This window comes from Impatiens glandulifera, chromosome 8 (genome assembly GCF_907164915.1).
Source record: "Impatiens glandulifera chromosome 8, dImpGla2.1, whole genome shotgun sequence".
Classification (NCBI taxonomy): domain Eukaryota; kingdom Viridiplantae; phylum Streptophyta; class Magnoliopsida; order Ericales; family Balsaminaceae; genus Impatiens; species Impatiens glandulifera.
The window spans coordinates 4,849,299-4,872,931 of NC_061869.1; the positions used below are offsets into that span (position 1 = coordinate 4,849,299).

The 23,633-nt window shown below is 30.6% G+C and overlaps 3 protein-coding genes across 5 annotated transcripts; 2 read left to right on the forward strand and 1 right to left on the reverse strand.

Moving 5' to 3' along the window:
• The first annotated feature begins 9,522 nt into the window (after positions 1-9,522).
• Positions 9,523-16,637, forward strand: LOC124912667 (protein DETOXIFICATION 33-like). Its single transcript, XM_047453313.1, has 9 exons — positions 9,523-9,874; positions 10,012-10,207; positions 10,770-11,115; positions 12,067-12,153; positions 12,231-12,287; positions 12,376-12,614; positions 12,722-12,840; positions 16,123-16,209; positions 16,297-16,637. Exons 1-9 carry the CDS (start codon positions 9,602-9,604, stop codon positions 16,354-16,356), a joined length of 1,464 nt encoding a protein of 487 aa, XP_047309269.1. The 5' UTR covers positions 9,523-9,601; the 3' UTR covers positions 16,357-16,637.
• Positions 13,504-16,078, forward strand: LOC124912666 (probable pre-mRNA-splicing factor ATP-dependent RNA helicase DEAH4). Its single transcript, XM_047453312.1, has one exon. It carries the CDS (start codon positions 13,821-13,823, stop codon positions 15,930-15,932), a length of 2,112 nt encoding a protein of 703 aa, XP_047309268.1. The 5' UTR covers positions 13,504-13,820; the 3' UTR covers positions 15,933-16,078.
• Positions 16,638-17,105: 468 nt separating the features above from the next.
• Positions 17,106-23,057, reverse strand: LOC124912333 (B3 domain-containing protein Os11g0197600-like). Of its 3 annotated transcripts, none has more exons than XM_047452939.1 (7): positions 22,779-23,057; positions 21,447-22,017; positions 21,088-21,245; positions 19,110-19,374; positions 18,743-18,990; positions 17,523-17,897; positions 17,106-17,381 (listed from the first exon to the last, which is right to left on the reverse strand). In XM_047452939.1, the coding sequence occupies exons 1-6, from the start codon at positions 22,857-22,859 to the stop codon at positions 17,592-17,594; spliced, it is 1,629 nt and encodes a 542-aa protein (XP_047308895.1). In that variant the 5' UTR covers positions 22,860-23,057; the 3' UTR covers positions 17,106-17,381; positions 17,523-17,591. The 3 variants fall into 3 exon arrangements, with proteins under 3 accessions (XP_047308895.1, XP_047308894.1, XP_047308893.1); XM_047452938.1 differs by having other exon boundaries at positions 17,106-17,376; positions 19,083-19,374; XM_047452937.1 differs by having other exon boundaries at positions 19,083-19,374.
• Positions 23,058-23,633: the final 576 nt, after the last annotated feature.

Sequence of the window (23,633 nt, forward strand, 5' to 3'; positions counted from 1 at the left end):
TGAATAAATTGGGTAAGTTAATTTGAAATATTAATTGAAAATTAACACCATACTAATTTTATTATAATTTAAAAATAAATTTTTTTAATTAATTTTGGAATTATATTTTAATTAAAATATCAATTATTTAAAATTATCTCTTAATTGATTCTTAAATTATTATAGTTATAATTAATTATATGATATATATATATATATATATATATATATATATATATATATATATATGGTTATATATCAATATTTTATTTATTCTCTAATTAATTATGTTATTCAATTTATTAAATAAAATATTTTATATTTAAAAAATCTAAAATATATTAATATTCATAAAGAATATATTTACAAATTATAATTATAATTATTTAATTAACTCCTACCATAGCATGTTATACCTTAAAAAGTTGTCATAATTAGTTTGGTCTTCATAGTTTCATGTTGACTTTTAATAATTAAAATATAAATATATATGCTTTATTTCTTAATTTAGAAAATTAGTATAAATAGTTATTTGAATAATTTATTAATTATTTAAATAATTAATTAGTTCTTTAACTTATCTATTATTAATTTATCAATTAAAATAAAATATTTTATATTTATATTTTTCATTAAATATTAATGCCATTTAATTTTTTTTACCAATAACCAAAATTTTCATAACTTATAACATGAATCCCATCAAATCAAATGCAGTTAATACCGGAATGTTAATAGCATTATTTTGTGATCAATTATGTTCGAATTTGATTTATTAGAAGAGCTTAATATAATCAAGTGATATATTTTGACATTACCTATTAACTTGTTAGATTAAGTTAAAAGAAGGAAAAATGAAAAATTAATTAAATTAAGATTAGAGAATGAATTCGTTAATTAAGTTGAATTAAGAAAAACGTTTTAATTAATTAATATGAACTTAAGATAATAAAAATCAATACGATTTAGTTTTGATGATTAATTTGATATTCGATAAAATTAAGTTATGCAAATATTTAATGCACAAGTAAAACTGAAGAGACGTGAGAAGCTGAACTGAAGAGGCACGAACAACTAATCAACTGAAGAGATGTTGACAGTAGGGTTGCCAATAACAGAATTGACTTCAGCACACTAACAGCAGACTCACTTCAACAGATGTGTTAAAGAAGCGTCAGCAGTAGGCTGACTTTAGTAGTAGGCTGACTTTAGCAGCAATCTGAAGAAATATTAGTAGCAGTCTGAATAAACGCTAGCAACAACCTTGCTTCAACAACAGTCTGAAGAAATAAACAACAATTTTGCATCAACAACTATGTTGCGTTAACAGGATACTGCCACCTGACATACAACCATCAGAAATTTGACACGTGTCTACGAATAAATTCGACCGTTGCTACGCTTCAATATAAAAGGACATTAGAGTACAACGACAAATTCTCTTGGTCAATTCAAGATCCCTGAATATCTGGATTTTAGGTACAATCCCTGAATATCTGGAATCTTGGTCAATTCACGACCCCTAAATATTTGGACTCCCGGTCAAATCACGTATCCAAGAATCAAATTCGATTGTTGTTACGCTTTAATATATAAAGGCTACAGATAAGGCTGGCAATTTTGGACACGACACAAAAATACGACCCGTACCAAACACGAAAAAATCAGGTTAGAGTCATGTGTTTTTTTGTTCGGGTTAAAATCAGGTCGACTTATTTAACCCGATTAATAAACAGGTCAAAATCGGGTCGACCTAACATAACTCAAAGTAGACCCGATAACCCGTTTACAAGTTTTTTTTTTGTTGAGTTTTGTGTTATTTTTTCTTAATCACTCACTTATTTTCTTTTGTAAAATTTTGTATAAGTAAATTTGTGATTTAACTTAATTTTTATCTTATATTGATGTCATTTTAATTTAAAATAGAGAGATATGTGTTAGAATTATCCTAATTAGATCCTAATTTAATATGTGAGAAATTAAAATCTGAATGCTGGCGGAAGCGTACCTTAATTAATCGCATGAATAGTGAATCTTCTCTTTCCTTAAACTTTGCATGGATTGAATGATTCTTTCCTTAAACTTTCCTTATATGGAATGGTTCTTCCATTTGATGAGTAAGTCAATGGATTTCTCTTGGGGACGCAAAGGAGAATTGACGTTACTTCAAATGGGGACCATTACCGTTACATATAACCAACAATAAGTTAGTTATTATGGTTTGACAATTTCTAATTTAGCCCCTTCATAAAATTAGAAATGTCACTTAGGTATCCTCACTTTATATTCATGACAAATACACCCATAAGTCATAAACTTAATTTCACATTAGATCACATTATTTTGGCTTATATTAAATATGACATATGCACAATTATTTATTATACAAGTGACCCTAAAAATTCCAATAATCTCCCACTTGGTCACGTATGTACAAAAATAAATGTATTAACCATAATGCGCCTGAAGTTTTATGTCATCTCAAATCATATGTTGTATAAACAATTTTATCAAACATATCAATATAGGACCAAAGAGCTCGTCGTTGTATTTAAGCACACAACTAGACCCAACAATGATCACATAAATCAATACAATTAATTGACAAATCATATCATGAATGTGAGGAATGAAAATTCCATGCAAGGTGATCTTTTCATGTCAATTTTCAACTGGTCCTACTTGACATTAGTGAGATCATACTTTAAACATAATTATACAAAGTGTAATGAACTGAATAATACTTAATTTATGATCAGAATAAAAACCTCATAAATATCTATAAAATAACTAAATTGAAAGACAACCAAACTACAAACTCCCACTGAAGTTAGAGATTATCGATCTCTACGACACTCATATGAGCCATATTCTCATGAAAGACATTAGGTGATAAACCTATTGCCAAGAGGTTCATAACCATAGAGTTTGTACATAAATATTTTATAGAAATCTATTCACTTTGTATCATTTCTTTCATTAAATAAACTTGATGTCAAAATCACTTAATTTGATGCCCAGTAACATGTCATAAATTTCGCTGCAATAGTGGATGACGTCATAAGTGTTTGTTTGACACTTTTTTAAGAAACGATAAAACCAGCTAGCGAAAAATATTACCCGAAGTAGATTTCATACTATTTTGGCATCCCGTAATATCGGAGTCAGAATACTCAATGATCTCAAGACTTTCTGACTTTCTATATGTGAGCATTTAATTCTTAATTCTTTTCAAATATTTCATAACAATTGGGCTACTTAATGTCAAGCAAAGTTTGTGACAAACAAAATGTCACCCATATATAAAACCATAAATAGACGTTTACTCCCACTGAACATGTGATACACAAATAATCAATTAAATTCACCTTAAAACCAAAAGAGAGAATTGTTATTTTGTAAAATTTGTGGTATCACTAACGAGACGCTTCTTTAAGTCTATAGATGAATTTCTTTAATTTGCAAACCATATTAATTTGGTCTCTCGACACAAAGTATTCTCATTGCACCAAATTGTTTTTCAATGTCTCTATTGAAAAAACCCCTTAACATCTACTATGGTGAAGCTCCATATCAAAATATGTAACGGGTACCATAAATTATTCTTAAAGAGTAATTCAATTAAACTGGATTGTCATAAAGACACTTAATTTTGAGGTTGTTGAGTTTGTACTTAATGAATTTGATCAATATTGTCTTGTTACTCTTGATTTTTGAACATTATCATCAATATCAATAAAATCCTTATCAATGTCAAAAACACTGGAGATATAAATCAAATCTTCCACAATAGGAATTATTGATCTAAATCATTTTTAAAGACACAATCATTTCTCCCCTCAAACTCAATATCCTCAAAAAAATATTACAGTCTCATTTAAAAATAACTATCTTTATCTTGACATAATAAAAAATTATAGCCCTTAATCACTTAGAATATTTAATAAAATAGTTGCTCACATTTATAAACTTAAGTAACAATTAAATTCAAATAATGATTTATCCCATCTCAAAATACTTAATGCAACATTAATATCAAGTCTTTGGACAATAATATTAATTGCTAATAGTATTTTGGTGTAATGATCAAACATTAATAATAAGACACGTCAAATAATCAATCTATCTTTGGATGGATTAATTATTCACATGAATAAAACTTTATAATTATTACATATTTATCATCACAAGTATTAATACAATTCTGTCAATTAATTATCAGCCTTTGGGCTAAATAATATAATCACATGAATTACACAATACTACCATTCAAAATTGTCTTGAATTAATTTCAACAAACATTGTCACTTTGGTGATTATTTGTATCAATCAATACAATCCAAATAATGAACAATAATATCATTATTTTAAATTTAAATTTCATATTATTGTATATAACCCAAATCAATAATATATAATTTTCCAAGAAACATGTAATTTATTTTATTATAAAAAATAAAATTATAGGCCAAATTTTACATGATTTTGAAATTTGTAATATCTTATATTAATTAAATTAAATAATAAATCTTCAAGATTTATTTGACCAAATGTCAAATATTTGCCTGAATCCAATTATAAATTAATTTATTAATAATCATTAACCTTAATCTTTTAATCCTAAAATAAAGGATATAATTAAAATTTTATTATATATTGATTTATATATATATATAATCTTAAACATTATTCCTTAATTATCTCTTGATTTATAATATATATTATATATTATTTAATCCCTTAACAACAAATATCAACCGTCAATTTAAAACACGGTCAATTTAAAACAAAGAATTTCTCCCTTTAACCCCTTTAACGAGAAAATCTAAACCGTTTAACAAGAAAATCTAAACACGTTCAATTTAAAACAGAGAATTTCTCCATTAACCCCTTTAACGAGAAAATCTAAACCGTTTAACAAGAAAATCTAAACACGGTCAATTTAAAACAGAGAATTTCTCCCTTTAACCTTTTAACGAGAAAATCTAAACGATAATCTAACTATCAATAAATTTAATAAACATTATTAAATAATATTATAAATCTTTATATATATATATATATATTTACTCAATTATTCGATATTATCAAAAATCAATATATCCATAAGAAAATTCTTTTTAGGGATTTTATCATCTTAATTATCGTAAAATTCAAATATCCCTTAATCTATTAATCTATATATATATATATTCGATTAAAATTTTCAAATATAAATATATATATATATATTCTCATCATAATTTATTGAAATTATCAAAATTAATATATATTCCTAATATTATGTTTGAAATTCTCAAAACCAATATATATAATCAGAAAATATGAAATTATCTATAACCTAATATTATGTCTTTGAAATTATCAAAACCAATATATATAATCCGAAAACATGAAATTATCTATAAATTCATGCATATATATATATATATTTATATATATATATGATTACTGAGAATCTAAATATAGGAATATCCCTAAACCGAGGAGGAATCTTAATTATGAGATAATTCAAATATCTCTTCCCATCAATCTTCATACGATATTAATTAATATATAACCGTTACTCAGTACAGAAACTTAAAGATCTAGGAACTTAACAAAACCAGAGAATCTAAATATTTATAAATCGATAAATCTTTATATCTTTATACCAAATTAATATATATATATATATATATTCCTAATAACATGCTTTTATTTTTATTATGAATTGCATGCCTATAAATTTCATGCATATATATCTACACCGATATAATTTTTTCACATAATTAAATTAGGATGACTCTGATACCAATTGTTAGAATTATCCTAATTAGATCCTAATTTAATATGTGAGAAATTAAAATCTGAATGCTGGCGTAAGCGTACCTTAATTAATCGCATGAATAGTGAATCTTCTCTTTCCTTAAACTTTGCATGGATTGAATGATTCTTTCCTTAAACTTTCCTTATATGGAATGGTTCTTCCATTTGATGAGTAAGTCAATGGATTTCTCTCTCTGTTGATGGGGACGCAAAGGAGAATTGATGTTACTTCAAATGGAGACCATTACCGTTACATATAACCAACAATAAGTTAGTTATTATGGTTTGACAATTTCTAATTTAGCCCCTTCATAAAATTAGAAATGTCACTTAGATATCCTCACTTTATATTCATGACAAATACACCCATAAGTCATAAACTTAATTTCACATTAGATCACATTATTTTGGCTTATATTAAATATGACATATGCCCAATTATTTATTATACAAGTGACCCTAAAAATTCCAACAATATGAATTAATTATATTGTGTTTGGTTCGAGGTGAGTTAAGTAAATCAAGTCAAACAGGTCAAACGGGTTAGATTCATGTCAAACACAAATAAATAGGTCAGGTTTATGTTAGAGATTTTGACCCGAATTGTTACCAGTCAGGTTTATGTTAGAATCGTTGAACCCGTTAACCTCTCAATCCGAACTCGCCAACCTGAAACTTATCTAAATTGTCACCCCTAGCTACAAAGTACAACGACGAACACATATCTCTAACGAAACAACTCTTTTTAGAATTCTTGATCTCCCGACTCTCGATCAATTTACTATCTCTCTAGCTCATCTTTCATAAGTGCATTATGTATTTCATTAACGCTAAGTTGAGAGATAATTTACTATATTATCTGAGAGTATTTTTAGTGTTGTAAGTTGAACAGAACGTTGTCTATTTAATAGAGTGTGATAGCTAGAAGTTTAAGACAGACAGTTGTTAAGTACCGAGTTCTGATTGGTTTGTGTAGAGGTTATACAAATCAAAGTCTTCTAGTGGAATCCTTCTAGAAATAGAAGAATTGGTGATGTAAGAGTTTTATCTTCGAACATCCAAAAAATCTTGTGTTATTTTCTTACCATTGTATTCAGTCTTGCATTTACCGTTTCAAATCTAGCAAGCACTTTTCGCACTTGAATCTATTCAAAAGATTTCAACGATTTATGAAGTATAGAAATAGATTTTTAAGTCCTTAACAGGATTAAAATTACATTGAAAGTTAAAATTAACACAACAATATTCAATCCCTTTCAACAAATTCTATTATTGAAGTGATCCTAAGATAACTTTTTATGTTGATCATATAGTTTATATTTTTTTTTTATTTTTTTTTTAGTTATTTGAGTTTTTTTTAATAAATATGTATGATTAAATTTTTTAAAAAATAAATAAATTTTGATGATTTTAAATAAAAATATTATTTAATTTCTCTTTCTACCAGTAAAGTTAAATTAATTTTATATAATGAAATAAAAAAATAAATAATTGAAATAATAGTTTTAAAAAACGCACAAACTTAAACAGGGTCTTATTCACAAATTTGGCTGAATGTGGAATATTAATTGATTATGATTGTTTTAAAAAAAAAAATAGATGATTGTGTTCAAATTTAAGACTAGTGGAAGAAATCAAATTAAATACTCATAATATATATTTTTAATTTTAAAAAGTTAATATTACTTCTCATTATGTCTTTCAATTTTATTTAAAGTGTTCTTTAAAATTTAAATTTGTTATTCTTTAAAATAACATCCACACTTGAATTATCTCATGAGATAATCATATTTGTGTTTTTTTTGTTGTTGTGTTGCATTCTAGAACTTAAAAACCATAAATATGTTATAAATGGCAATTTTTATGTTTGATTTGTTAAGCTAATATATTATTGTATTCAAAAAAATAAATTTAGTTAAATTTTTAATATTTCTTAAATATTATTTAAAAACATTTTTTTATTAAATATTTTAACAAAAATATTGATGAGATAATTGAAAAAATATAAAAAAAATATGTTTTTTCCATCTCATTAATGTCATTAATTTACTGGCGAACAAACACCACTCAAATTGGATTAAAAAACTCGTGGAAATCATGAGATCAGAAACCTGCCCATGTGGACCCCACCTTATTTTATGAGATACTGCCGTATGCACCTTTCTTTCTTTCTTTCTTTTTTTTAATAATTTTATTTTTCCAATTTTTGTCCCAAAAATTAAAATTCAGCCATTTCAAATAACAAACCTATTTAATATATTTTCAACAAATTTAAATAAAATAAATATAAAACATAGGATAAGAATAATCAACCTTTTAATTCAACCATAATTCAACCTTTTAATTCAACCATTATTCCTGCGATAGACACAGATTATGTCTAGTTAAAAATTAATGATATAAATGTACTATACTATAGAATAAATCATGTTTAATTAACAGTATAAAAGACAAATATTGATATGTGTGAATGCTAGATCTCATCAATTTATAAATGGTAAATAATTATTATTTTCCGACCATCAAATCACTTTATAAAATAATTTGATATTTTGTCTTCATCTATTGATTGATATAAAATGAATGGACGAAAAAATAATGATTTTATTCTAAATAAATGTAAAAGGTAACTCTTTTTTTCCAGTTTATATTTATCTAATTAAATTGAATGAAATTATAAAAAATAAAATATAAACAAATTGTGATGTTAAAAATGAAATGAATGAAACTATATATCATATCTAGACACTAATTTTATTTTATTTTTGTTTTGTAAGATTGTGTCTATATATAATAAAAAATGATAATAAACACAACATATATTACATTAGAAAAAAAATTACAAAACAAAAAAAAGTAAGAAAATAATAAAAATAAAAATAAGTAAATTCTCAACAAATACAAGTACCAAAACTTATTGCGTTTTTTAATATAATGTTGAAATCAATAAAGTTACCATAAGTTGACTTTTAATTTTATATATATTCTAAATCTAGTCTTAAAAATCATATTTTCACACAATTATTCAAAGTTTGTTTGACGTAGATTTGGAAAATAATCTTTGTAAATAAAAAAAGGAAAAAAAATTATTTAGTTTAAAAAAAATATTCATATATATATATACTTTTTTTAAACAAAGGTAATGAAAATTCTAATTATAATCATTGATTTGAATTTAAATATAAAAAATTATATATAAATAAAGTCTAATAATTTATATCAAACAAATATCTCATGGTATCAAACTATCAATAAATAATAATAAATGCAGCAGTATCTGATATGATTATAAAGATTTTCTTATTTTGATAATGGTTGAATAATTATACCTTTATTTATAAAGATTTCTTAATTATAATGGTTAAATAATTATACAAAGTGAGTTAATAATTTTTTTTCAGAAATGTTACTTTGAAATCGCAACTCGCATAGTAAATGGACCTCGCCCTTATACAAAGGAGATGATAGTTATACAAAATGTACTTTGTTAACTCAGGGTCCTCTCGGGTCCTTTTGTATTGTATAACAACGAGGTCCTTTCGCTTGTGCGAGTCGCGATTTCAGAATAATTTTTTATAATTAAGTAATAATTCTTTAACCTATTTTGCGTTTAAACACAATTTTTTCGACAAATTTTGAATTATTATATCAAACAACTAAGAGAATATCATTATCACAGGCTCAAGCTCAAGCTCAATTATTGGTCCTAGTATATATATAACTTGAGGTGGAGAAAGAAGAAGAAGAAGATTTATAGTGACAAAGCTCTGGTTTTCTCAGAGAAGACGGTGAGGGAGTTTTTGTTCATTAATCAATGGAGACTAACAACACGCCGCTTCTACTACACAGCAGCAAAGCTGAAGAAGAAGCTAAACCAGAGCAGCCGGTAGTTACCAGGTATTGGAACGATTTCTCCGATGAATCAAACCGTCTATGGAGGATAGCAGGACCTGCAATCTTCACCGCCATATGTCAGTATTCACTCGGTGCTCTAACACAGACATTCGCCGGACTCCTAAGTGATGTCGATCTCGCCGCCGTCGCTGTTGAAAATTCCGTCATCGCCGGTTTCGCTTTCGGTTTCATGGTAACACTCAATACAAGTCTACAAATACTAGCTTAACTTATGATTAATTGAAGATTTAGCTAAATTAGATTGTGAAATTGTGGATATATCTTGAACATGTGGTTTAGTTTTGTTTATGTAATGAATGATATGAACAGTTGGGAATGGGGAGTGCATTGGAGACACTATGTGGACAAGCATTTGGTGCTGGACAGATCAATATGCTTGGGGTGTATATGCAGCGGTCTTGGGTGATTTTGCTGACTACCGCTTGCCTTTTGATTCCAGTCTATATTTACTCGCCTCCACTTCTGGTCTTAGTTGGACAATCGGAGGAAATATCTCAAGCTGCTGGTAAATTTTTCATTACTATATAAGTAGCAATGTTATAGTTGCTAGTTAGTACTATGTTGAATGTTGAATCCGGATCTGGTAGATCAACCATTTAGATGATAGATCTGACTGAAATGGTGTGTTTTTAAATGAAGTGTCAAATCGAAAGATGCGTCTTTAGCTAGATACTGAAAACAGTTAGAATGATTGATTATTGAAACAATGGTCTTCTTGTTCATGGGCATGATAGTGACTTAGTGAGTTTAGGTTGGTTCATCAATGAAAGAGATGATGTTCTAGATACATATAAATATGTATCTCCTTTTGCATTTAAGTGTTTTATTCTCTTTCAAAAACCTTTCTTAGTTAGGACATAGGGTCCACTTAGCATAGTGAAGGTAGATTCTCCCTCACTGGCTTGCCTAATTTGGTAAGAATGATAGGAGCTTCCTATTTTCATCATTAGATGATGAAAATGTGATTTTGACATAGTAGATTGGAGCTGAATACAATGAAATCAAAATTATTCCGAACTCACTGAGTCCACAAGCTGTTATGGAAACTGATTTTATGTGTTTTTCAGGAAAATTTGCTATTTGGATGATTCCACAGCTGTTTGCATATGCTGTGAACTTTCCAATACAGAAGTTCTTGCAGGCACAGAGAAAGTTGGCAGTGATGGCTTGGGTATCGGCAATTGTGCTGGTTATTCATGCTTTTTTCAGTTGGCTGCTCATTATGAAGCTCAAGTGGGGCCTTGTTGGAGCTGCAATCACTCTCAACGGATCCTGGTGGTTGGTAGTCCTAGGCCAGTTTATCTACATTGTATACACTAAGTGTGATGGTGCCTGGTCTGGTTTCTCATGGCTTGCATTTACCAACCTTTGGGGCTTTATCAAGCTCTCTCTTGCCTCTGCTGTCATGTTATGGTATGTAAATATGTCCCACCTGATATTTGTTTGAATCATGATTCCTATTATTTCTAGGTTCAAAGTTTCCTCTAGGGTATTGAGCCTTTTTGTACTTTCCATTTCTTTAAAGTAATAAAATTTGAAAAATAAATTATTGGCAATAGATTTATCATCTAAATTTTGTTTTGTAGCATGATCTACAATTTTTTACAAAAAAACATTTTTTTCACACTTTTTACCTTCTTCTTTCCACTTTTCACTTAAAATAATTTCTACCTACTTCAATCACTTTTTATACTAAATAAAATCACTTTCATTTTGTACTGTGTCAATTTTCAAAAGTGATTGTGACAAAATAACAAACATCTATTTATTTCCCAAAAAATAACATATATACATACATGGACTAAAAATAGCTATGTATATATGTTTGAGTAGCATACAACTGGATGCTTAATGAGTTATTTTTTTTTTATTAATATTGTTTTGTGATTATTGAAGTGGTTGAGAGTCATTTTCATTTGATGTTGCAGTATTTCCTTATTGTTAGTTTCATCTTGTTGTGTTTTTGTTTAGCAACAGATTGGGGTTAGCTTCCTTGTTTGTATTTTATCATTTTCTTTCATGAGCCTATTTGAAAACTGCTATTTTTTCCAATATTGGTCACACATCAAAATGATTTTCTCTTTTGATATAAGATTGTTTTCTACCATGATCTGATTATAGTGTAATTTTTTTGTTTAATAGGATTCAGATTATTTTGTTTCCTTACATTCTTAAGAAATGTATTCACGATCAAGATCAAAATTCATGATACCAAATAGATCATGCATGACTTTCTTGGTTGTACTCATTTATGTGGAAGAAATGATCTTGATAAAACTCTACATTTATATAAGTTGCAACCAATAGAATGCTTGATCTTGATTTTTTATGATGTGACATCTGGTTTGTTCTGTATTTTTGTAGCCTGGAATTCTGGTACCTGATGCTTCTTATTGTGATTACTGGCCGTCTGGATAATCCTTTGATACCAGTTGATGCAGTCTCTATTTGGTTTGATATTTTTTCACCTCTTCTATTTACTCTTTAAATTTATCTATCAATATTGAATCCTTAACATGTATTTGCAGCATGAATATTCAAGGATGGGATGCTATGATTGCAATTGGATTCAATGCAGCCATAAGGTACCCACTCTCCCTTTTCATTTTTCTAATTTAGCTATAAGCTTTCATTGTTTGAGTTTATAATTACTTTTGTAATTCAAAAATGAAGCGTGAGAGTTTCAAACGAGCTTGGAGCAGGCAATGCGAGATTGGCCAAAGTTGCAGTTGTTGTGGTTTCGACAACTTGTATGGCAATAGGAGTCGTTTGTTTTGCTATCGTATTAGCGACTAGAGACTATTTCCCTTACCTATTCACCACGAGCGAACCGGTGGCCAAAGAAACTACAAGGCTTGCCATCATGCTTGCGTTTACTGTTCTCTTAAATGGCCTTCAACCAGTCTTATCAGGTAAATGATTCAATTTGATTTTCAGGAATTTTGTTAAATTGACAACCTATTTATTGATGTCCTTTAATTTGAATTGCAATTGTTGTTCTTTTTTTTAATTGATTTAGGAGTTGCTGTTGGAGCTGGATGGCAAACTCTTGTTGCATACATTAACATTGGAAGCTACTATCTCGTTGGGTTGCCTCTGGGCATTCTGTTTGGCTTCACATTTGGTTTTGGAGCTGAGGTAATATGCAACATTCATTTTTGTTAATTTTTTATTTATTTACGAACGAGCACGATCCATACTTATTGCCCCCACTTTAATTTAGGGTGTCTAATGAAAATCGATCATGATAACCTATAATCTCTTAAGCAAACTCTTTACATTTAGGGGTGGAAATTAGAATTAGAATTGACAATAGAATTCTAATTCCAATTCCACACGAATTGACATTGATTATCAATTCGTTTGTTTTGAAAAATTATAAAATTGTAATTTAAATACAATTTTTATGTTTAAAAATGTTATACTAAAAATAATTTAAATAACCTATTAGGATAACTTAATGTGCAGAAATTTTGCATATATATATATATAGATATGATAATTATAATTTGCCTAGCGTTTTCGAGCGGTTTTTCTCAGTTTGCGGTTTTTCTCAGTTTGATCGGAATGGGACGTTGATAATATTTGTGTTCCGTCTCTATCCTTTGGTCACTCTGACTATAGTAAATATAGTTAAATTTATAAAATTATTAATATATTTATTTATAAAGCTTTTTTTTTATATAATTTTTCAATATATATATAATATTAAAAAATATTTTTATATAATTTTATCAATTTGTTCAATAAAATATGGTATAAAGCCCAGAATATTTCTTCTTTTGTTTTTGTTCAACGGCCTATTCTTTAAATAAAGGCCCACTGGACCAACTTTTTTTTTTTAACACCGGCCCATCAATCTTCAAAGCCTTTCTTCTTTAGCCAGCCCTAATCCTCCTTCAAATTCTTCCTTCACATTTTCTTCATATCAAATACACACAAATCTTTCTCTTTCTTCAGCTCAAACGCACATCCCTCAAGTGCTTAATTGAAGCAGAAAGAATCCATCTTTAAGCTTCTAGAATCCGGCAACGCTCTGCCGCTCCTTCTATTTATGTAGACGCGTCCGTGTATAGAATACACGACATCAGATTTACAATTCTTTCCCAACCCGATCGATGGCTAACCTTCCGATCGTCCAATTTGAAGACAAGATCTTAGATACAGTTGAGAAACACCCAGTTGTAGTTATCATAGGACAGACTGGTTCCGGAAAAAGCACCCAACTCTCCCAGATGCTCCACAGAAAAGGCTACTCCAAATCCGGCATCATCGCCGTAACTCAGCCTCGACGAGTCGCAGCAGTGTCTGTCTCAAGACGGGTTGCTCAGGAAATGGATGTACCACTTGGAGAAGAAGTAGGATACGCTATACGATTTGAAGACAGAACTTCAGAGAAAACAACTATAAAGTACCTCACTGATGGAGTCCTTCTCCGTGAAAGCCTCTCTAACCCTGAACTCAATCAATATTCCGTCATCATCTTAGATGAAGCTCACGAAAGAAGTCTTAACACTGATATATTAATGGGTTTGATGAAGAGGTTGATTAAACTACGGTCATCTAATCTAAAGGTTTTAATCACATCAGCTACCCTCGACGGTGAAAAAGTGTCGAGATTCTTCTCAAATTGCCCTGTATTGAATGTCCCAGGTAAATTATTCCCTGTAAATATCCTATACACCCCAGAAAAGCCATTAAGTTATCTTGAATCCGCCTTGGAAACTGCCATGGCTATACATGTTAAAGAGGCAAAAGGAGATGTATTAATATTCATGACTGGACAGGATGATATTGAGAAACTAGTTAAGAAGTTGGAAGAAAGAGTCCAAAGTCTTGAAGAAGGTTCATGTATGGATGCTATTATCCTTCCCCTTCATGGTTCCTTGCCACCTCAAATGCAGGTGCGTGTATTCAATCCTCCACCTGAAAACTGTAGACGGTTTATTGTCGCCACAAATATAGCTGAAACTTCTTTGACTGTTGACGGTGTTGTGTTCGTAATTGATTCTGGTTATGTTAAGCAAAGGCAATATAACCCCTCTTCCGGCATGTATTCACTTGATATTGTTCAAATTAGTAAAGTACAGGCAGACCAACGAGCAGGACGAGCTGGAAGAACCGGTCCCGGAAAATGCCATCGATTATACCCTTCCAGATACTACAACGAAGAATTCATAGATGCGACAATCCCCGAGATTCAGCGATCTTCTCTCGCTGGAACTGTACTTTACTTAAAATCCCTTGACCTTCCAGATATCGATATTCTCAAATTCGATTTTCTTGACCCCCCTTCATCTGATTCTTTAGAGGATGCCTTAAAGCAGCTATATCTTATCGATGCTATAGAGGATGATGGAACAATTACAAGTATTGGTCGAACAATGGCTGAGCTTCCATTGGAGCCGTCGCTCTCCAGGACTTTGTTAGAGGCGAATAATTACGGTTGCTTATCACAAGCATTGTCGGTTGCTGCTATGCTTTCGGCTGAAACATCGTTATTTCCTGGAAAAAGCAAGAAGAGGAAGGATCGTGATCAAGATCATGATCATCATGATCCAGTGCTTCCTAATGGGTCTGGTTTTGGAGACCATATTCAACTGTTACAGATCTATGATTTATGGGATGAGCATGATTTTGATGTGAAGTGGTGTAAAGATAACAATTTACAAGTAAGAGGAATGTTGTTTGTTAAGGATGTTAGGAAGCAACTATCTCAAATAATGCAGAAGATGGAAAGAAAGGAGAGACGGGGAAGGAAAGAAAGAGATTTCGATTTGTACACGAAACTGAGGAAAGCTTTATGCGTTGGATATGCGAATCAGCTTGCTGAAAGGATGATTCGTCATAATGGATATAAAACTATGGGTTTTAAGTCTCAGCTTGTTCAGGTTCATCCGTCGTCTGTATTGGAAGCGGATGAAGAGGGGATGTTTCCAAATTATGTTGTGTATCACGAACTCATAGCGACCACACGTCCTTTCTTGAGGAATGTTTGCGCGGTTGAGATGGAATGGGTTAGGCCGATCTTGAGTAAGCTTGAGAAAGTAGATGTTAAGAAGCTGAGTGGAGGATCTCATCAGCCAGCAGCTGAAGAAGCGAAGGAAAGTTTGTTGCCAGGAAAAGATGAAGCCATCATTATTGCTAAGCCTGCTGCTGCTGATGATGACCCTCAGAGTAGAATACAAGCTGCGAAGGATCGATTTCTTGCTCGTAAAGGAAAGAAATGAAAGGAGTTTGTTTATCATCAGGAGACTGTCTTGTTAGGTAATAGGTTAGCTAGTCCTTGTGTGGTGTGTCTTTGGATTGTAGACTCTTGATGTTTATTAATTAAGGGTGTTGAAAAGATTTAGAAAATGTGATAATTGTTTTTGAATATATAATTTAGGCATTGTAAATGGTTTGTGAAATGTGGAATAGGGAATATGGGGAGGAATGCTTGGAGGCATCTGCTTGCAGACAATAATACTGATCGGGGTTACCTCAGCTAGAAACTGGGCTAAAGAAGTAAGTTGGTTCCTTCCTTCCTCGTTTTGTTTTGTTTTGTTTTGTTTGAAGGAATACGCGTTTTGTAACCATTTTTTTGTGTTGCAGGCCGAAGAAGCAGAAAACCGAGTAAAGAGATGGGGAGGTTCGGCTGCTGAAAAACACTAAAATCACTACCACCATGACATTTGTAAGGTTAGGATGGATGGGATCGGGGTTATGTGTATGCACAAAAACGCGAACATGGCCGAGCTTTTCCTAAAATTCTTTGAGAGGAGCCAATTGAAAGAGGTTAATTTTATCTGATTTGAGAGAGATCTGATATCTTTGTAGTAAGTACATTTTCCATATTTATTTCTTCTGTATCACAATAATCATGGTATCATCTTTTAACATCCGACTGATTGTATTATGACTTTGTTTGAATGATAGAATTCACAATTTGTAAATTAACTTTAAACAAAATTAACTAAAAAACACTTAACATACTAATAATTTCAATCAATTTTTGTTTATTTATCGAACACATAAGGGTAAAGATATTATATCTATAATTGTTTTTGTACAATTGGTATTTTAATTAATATAAGAATAGGTTCATTATTTATTTTTCATGACATAATATTTAAATATAGTCAAACTCCCAATCAAACTAAATTAAATTGGATGACATGTTTAAGTCGAATAATTAACAATAGATAATTTAAAATATAATGGGTAAATGAAAAAACAGTTACATAGTTTTGGTTTTAGTAAAATAAAAAAATTGAAAAAAAAGCCCTTTCGTAATATTTTAAATCGGGTTCAAGAATAGAGAAAGTTTCCGATCAAGTTCGGGGTTTAGTTATAATACATAATTTCTTTGAATTGTTGTTGATGAAGATATTAATGAAATATCACAATATTTTGGCATAAACTAATAGAATCAAACCTTTGTTAGCATTTTCTTCATCATCTCTTACATCCAGAATGAAAGATGCCGATACAAGAACAAAAATGCATATCATTGAACCTAGATATTGTTTATTTTTCAAATTTTGTTTTCGTTATTCCACGTTTGAGCTTTCTTTAGGTACAACACATTACATACACTTAGTATACACAGGCAGCTGCATCATGCATCCAAATGAACAACTACTACTAGGCTTGTTTTTCGTTCTTTCTATTCGTCACTATGATTCCACAAATCTGCCCTGCAATGTCATTAAATGGTTAACAAAACGAGATAGCCAATACAAAATATTTCTCGGAAATTATTCCTAGCTTACTTGTTGTGTCTCTAATTAGGTAAAAAGTTCGATAGAAAATAAGGTATAAAGTAGAAGAACTCTCACCAGAAGGAAGACCAGAGATGGGATAGGGTCAAATTCATGCATCTCCCAAAACAAAGGCAAATTGAAAGACTATCCAAGAGTTAATTCATTAGGGGCTCCTAATTTCTCACTTTGATAATCCATAACTTCTGTTCCAAACCTCCATATATGCACGCGCATTTCATGTCTGTCAACGAGTTCGAAAATGCAGATATCTCCTATTTGAAGGACGTTGCCACGAACAAAGGCCATCCACCCACCACAAAAAGTATGTAATGTTTGCACTCTCATAGACGGAATGGAATTCACTGTCCAAGACTGTCCTCTTAAATTACGAAGAACAATCTCCACTTTGCACCCAGGGAGGTGTTCCATGGAAAATTGATATGGTATTTTCTGTGCAATAAAATCAATAATTCTTCAGCAAGGAATCTTGTGAAACTTCACTATTGCTTTCTTTTTTTACGTAAAAGTTAATACAAATGCACTTGCTTCATGCATAGAAAACAGAGAATTCCAATCTCATGATGATAAGAGAAGTTAGAAGCATAACTAAACTAGTCAAGAACACACCTTTTCAGAACAAATTTAGGATTAATGTTCACTATTGTAGTCCTTGTTATTATCAAAGGCCTTGTTCGATGAAGGGTTATTAATCGAAATAACCTCTTATCTCATCATCAATCACTTTTATATCAATCAAATCATCAACCAAAATACTAAATTACCCTTATTTATTTTTATAACATTTTAAATACTTACAAGGATACTTCAATCATCAAACAAGATTTTTACAAAAAAAAATCAAACAAGCTCCTAAGTTAGCTATTCTGGAAAGTGACTTTAATACAGTAGTACATTTCAGGACCTGTTCTTTCATTTAAAACAAGATAAGAACCTTATTTTTAAGATTGATTTAGTAAGAAAACAGTACAAGGAAAAGAAAGAAAATCAAAAGACTTATTGCAAAGACATGGTTTGCCTGCTTAGAGGCAACACACCATCTCCAAATTTGTACCCGGGGACACATCATAGAGAACAGAAATATAAGTAGGCTTGTCCGGGTAATTTGGTAATTCATTGTTACCATTCATTTAAAAAAATCTACCCACATCTTCATTTCTTTTATACACTCAAAACCTGTTTCCACTTAACGATAAACTAGAAACTCACATTGGCATAAAAAATATAGTTCTAGCAGAAACCTTTCTGGACAAGCAAAAAAAAAGGATGATACTCACCAGGGTATAGGAGCCACTAATGTTGAATTTCTTCATAATTCTAACAAAATGAGGATAGCTAGAAGTAAATGATTGAGCTGCTTTTTTCTCTTCAGGTACTGACTTTATTGATATACAACCCTTTGCATATGAATTCTGCTTGTCTTGTAAGCTAATTTGTTTCCCAAAAGCTGAAGAATTTTCTGATACCCAACTGATTCCTTTTGCTTCACAGTCAGAAAATTTCCTGTGAGGTACTTCAGTTTTGCCTACACAGTACAAATTTATCTTCTCAGCAATCTTTTATTATTCATTGGAAAATATTCACTAGTTTTGAGCAAACTAACAGCTTGATCATTACATAAAGCTGTAAAATCTACTTTACCACCTTGGCAATCTCTCTCTTCTTTGCCAACTCTAAGAATATATACACGCAATTCATATTGTCTTAATAGTTCAAAGATGCAGATATCTCCCAGATTGATGTTATTGTCACGAGAAAAAGCCAACCATCCACCACAAAGAGTATGAGATGTATGCACCTTCAAAGTTGGGATTGAATTAACTTTCCAGCTTTGACCTTTCAGATTTTGGAGCACTACCTTCAATTTGCAATTGGGGAGATGTGCCATAGAGAACTGGTAGGGAATATTCTACATCTCAAAGCAAAAGCAAACATAAACTAAAATAAAGTTAGATATTGAAGAATAATTCAATGTGTGGAATTTTTTAATGAGATGTTTTGATATAGATAATACATATTTATACAATTGTAGTAAAAGATGATTTTTTACAATATCATCATTCCTAAATATCACAATAATTTATTATAATTTCCTCAATTAAGGTAAATTAAAATTTTAAAACAAATTAAGAATACAAGAAAATAAACCTAGTTTGACTATTTTCACACTCCCGAGTCCCATCAAACTAGCCTATCTAGGCAAAGTATTTTTCAAACCAAGGAGACCTTTGATTTGACTTGATTCAACCCAAATAAAGATGCTCGGAAGTACTAAATTCAACTAAAAAATGAGTGGTTTTGAGGACAATCGTCGAAGAAAATGAGTATTTTTTTTGTGTTTTTTCGTTCTCTTCCTTTTTTTAATAAACAAAATAAAAATAATACCACAAATACAAATAATCCTTAAGGCCCAAAACATATCTGCTTTTAAATGTTGTTATGTCGCTGCAACCATCAACTTGTGAATAAGGAAAAGACAAAGATTGACGATTTTGTGTAGTATGTCAGGTATGTCGAAGCAATGGCTAGAGAGACAATATCTCGATGGAGATGATGCTCAAATGTCGGAGAGTGAGATGATGACATCAAGTTTCCTTCTAGAAGACTCGGAGTATGTTTATGAGTGATAGGATCTGGGAAACAAGGAAATCACAATCTTCTAGCAGAGGATTTCCTTAAACAGATTGACAAAATTCCTGATTGTTTTTTCTTCTCTTTAAGAACAAGATGACTTTTTATATAAAATAATTCGCTTAATAATTTCTTAAAAAATATAGGCAACTATTAAAAACTTGGAAGGCGATAAAGAAGAGTAATGAGATGATTTTTTTTTTTTTAATTTAGAAAGTTAGCACGACCCATAGTCTTGGCCTGTTAATGGGATGACTTATATTTGGTTTATGTTTGATAAAACTAAGGTTTTAGGACTATTTGAGCCCTCCACCAATGTCTAATCCGGCCATGGAGAAGACAAGGGAAGAGATAATGATGTACTTAGTCTGCTCTAATACCATGTGGAATTTTTTAATAAAGAGAGAAAATATTTATACAATTGTAGGAACTGATTTTTCTCAATAAAGATAAATCAAAATCCCCAAAATATTAGGGATAATTTATTCTAGTTTACTCAATTAAAGCATAAATTAGAATTTATAAAATATTAAACAATATATAAAAATAAATTAGATAATAAAATAAAATAAACTTAGTTTGACTATTTCCACACAGTCAGAAGTCTAAGTGGAGAACTAAGAAAAATATTGTAATCACTAAGGATCAAGAGACTCATATTTCACAAATAGGAAAAAATTATGATTTCAGAACAGTAAGCAAATCTAAATCAATCCTGACTACAAAAAGCACAACTAGCATACCTCCAACAGAAATCTCATAAAATAACAATTCTGATTTATTCTAGCTGAAAAATACATAATTGAGGTAATTTTTCGTCGGAAATAGCATACCATAAGGACTTGGCACTGGGAAATTAAAGTCTTCCAATAGTGCTCAAGCAACGTTGAGGCAAACTCTTGGCAAATTATTTAAGAGAAAATATAGTAAAACAAAACAAGCAAGAAAGTGATTATTTTTTTACATAGAAGAAAACAGAGGCTGCACTTACTAGGGTAAATGAACCACTGATATTGGACCGTCTCATAGTCTTCCTAAAACTGGGATAATAAGAGGAAAAAGACTGAGCCAGGCCTTCTGCATCGGATGATGTCAGCATACTGCCTCTAGCAGTTCTTTCCATGTTGCCTCCAGTATTAATATTTGTCCCTGTTGAAAATTATAGTCCCACATCACTTTTCTATCAACCTGTTACAGATCTTAGCTAAGAGTAAGATGTTCATTTGTCAGGTAATATAACTATGGTATGATCATCAGAATATAAGGATAATCATACTTTAGTCTTATTTCTTTATTGTCTAACATAATCATGTCTTTGGCAAGGAAATAATTATTAGTTGTTTAATTCACCTAGACTGTCAAGGGAGAATTTGGACTGCGCAGACATAGCAAGGCTAACAGTATTCACTGATGAAATTATGTGGCTCCCAGTTTCATTAGCATGCATGGAAAATTGCAATGTTTCAGTTGTAGATGTCACCCCATTCTCTTTACATCCCTCTTCTTGGCTATTGCTTAAGCATACTGGATGAGGAACAGATCCTCGAGATCTTTTAGGCACGTGTTCAAGAATGCAATCAAGATAAGAACCCTCATTTTTGTTTTCCCTTCTCTTTCCCGTAAGTTTATCGTAGTGGCTGTAGTTTTGACTGCATTCAGCACTAAAGGCAGCTTCTTTCTCACATGAACTTTGGTCAAAAATTTGCACAGTGAAATGCAGGTTACCATCATATCTGAAGATTAATGCATCACCAAAGGCTATGAAATTATCTTGTACAAAAGTATTCCATCCATGATAGAGAAACAAATTGTCATCATGATGAATCAAATCAGCATGCCAAGTGCACCCACTAGGGCCCATTAGTGAAGCTGTTCCAGATGTCCCTGCTTCCATTTTTGCAACAAACAAGGATGGAATTTTCTGCAAAAGAAAATTGACATTTTCCTGTAAACTCAAATTTCAAGAACAAGCATTAAACACAAAGTATAAGGGCATGGTATGTAAATCACAAATACTTACCCATTAAGGAAGTGACTGAATTAGGTATATAAATCACAAACACATACACGTATTGAGAGTTTGATACCACTCAACATCTATACCTTGTTTCCCTAATCACATGTTTTACATGATAGAACAAATTTGTTAATAGATTATTTGTTCCATAATTGTCTATTTTGAGATTTTAACTAAATTTATCTCTTCAAACCAACTAGGTAGCTTAAGTCCCACTAAGAACGCCTTCAGTTGAAGTAGGAGCATGGGATTTAGATTTTCATAATCCAGAAGAAAAGCAAGTATTGAAGAGTCGTCAATCACTTAAGTAGACAAATGGAATACCTACTAAACACATGAGTTGTTTCCTTCTTTGTTACAAAAACTAGACAAAATCATTCTTCTAAATCACACTAAATCACATTGATCTGAACAAACATTACCTCATTTACCGTAAATCGATCAAAATCTAAACACAAAGGGATCGGCTAAATTATTTACAGCTCGAGTTAAGTATTTCATGATACATAATTGCGTTCTGATTTCTTCTAAACTAGTGTTATAAACAGCAAATGCACCAAATAATGAAGTAGAAATAGCTCAAAATAGAGTAAACAGACATATCCATTTGTGCTTAATCGTTGAAATTATAAAGAGAAAGTGGAGCAGAGTAAATGAAAGATTACCAGTCGTTCAGAGCTTGAACTAGGATCGAAGATCTCGATGAAATGAGGAATCCTTGCACTCGACATCTCTGTTTCTCTCATCAGAACACTCTTAGAGCCGATTTCGCAGGATGAAAACCTAGCAAACAAATCGTTCTACAAGAACAAAATAGAACATACTTTCTTTATCTAACGCTGCTGAATGCACTGAATCTTCTGAATTTGCTGAAGAACATGGAAAGAATTCCTAGCTGACATGGAGAGAAAAGAGAAAGAGAGAGAGAGAAGACGCACTTTCCGTTAATTACCAATGATGCCATTGTAAACTAACCCAACTGCATTTCTGCTGCGTGAAACTGACGCGGGAGATGTCTTAGAGAAGGCCTTAAATCTAATTGACCCTTGTACTTATCAAATATAATTTTATCGACCCAAAATATATTATTGCATGCATATGAACACTTAAACTTTACGATTATAGTCAGATCCATACGAGTTCATTTTTCTTATGGATTTGCTTTCAGTTTGTAGTAATTATATAATTGTTTTTTTTTTTTTTAAAAAAAAAAAAAAATCATTGTTAATGAAAAAAATCATTTAAACACAAAAATAAAACATAACACGAAAATAAATAAATAAAAATTAAGAACAAATATTACTCAATAAGTTATCGAGCTCGTAAATTTTAGAGAGGAACGATTATATCTCCGACAGACCCTACTGTTTTCCTCCTAAACGAATCTCAGAAAGCGTTATAATAATAGTATTATGAATGATATGCATCGAATCGAACGACTACAATAATTGAAAGTTCGACAATTTCTCTCAAACTAGATAGTCCATAAAAAAATAATTGAGATGATAACTCAAATATGT

Excerpts from the sequence above, each read along its gene's own strand:
- LOC124912333 (XM_047452938.1), bottom strand. The coding sequence starts at position 22,859 with ATGAGAGAAACAGAGATGTCGAGTGCAAGGATTCCTCATTTCATCGAG. Across the intron at positions 21,246-21,446 it reads ATTCTCCCTTGACAGTCTAG|GGACAAATATTAATACTGGA; the intron begins GTGAATTAAACA and ends AATTTTCAACAG. Across the intron at positions 19,375-21,087 it reads TCAGTGGTTCATTTACCCTA|AATATTCCCTACCAGTTCTC; the intron begins GTAAGTGCAGCC and ends TTTGAGATGTAG.
- LOC124912666 (XM_047453312.1), top strand. The coding sequence starts at position 13,821 with ATGGCTAACCTTCCGATCGTCCAATTTGAAGACAAGATCTTAGATACA.
- LOC124912667 (XM_047453313.1), top strand. The coding sequence starts at position 9,602 with ATGGAGACTAACAACACGCCGCTTCTACTACACAGCAGCAAAGCTGAA. Across the intron at positions 10,208-10,769 it reads GGAAATATCTCAAGCTGCTG|GAAAATTTGCTATTTGGATG; the intron begins GTAAATTTTTCA and ends TGTGTTTTTCAG. Across the intron at positions 11,116-12,066 it reads GCCTCTGCTGTCATGTTATG|CCTGGAATTCTGGTACCTGA; the intron begins GTATGTAAATAT and ends GTATTTTTGTAG.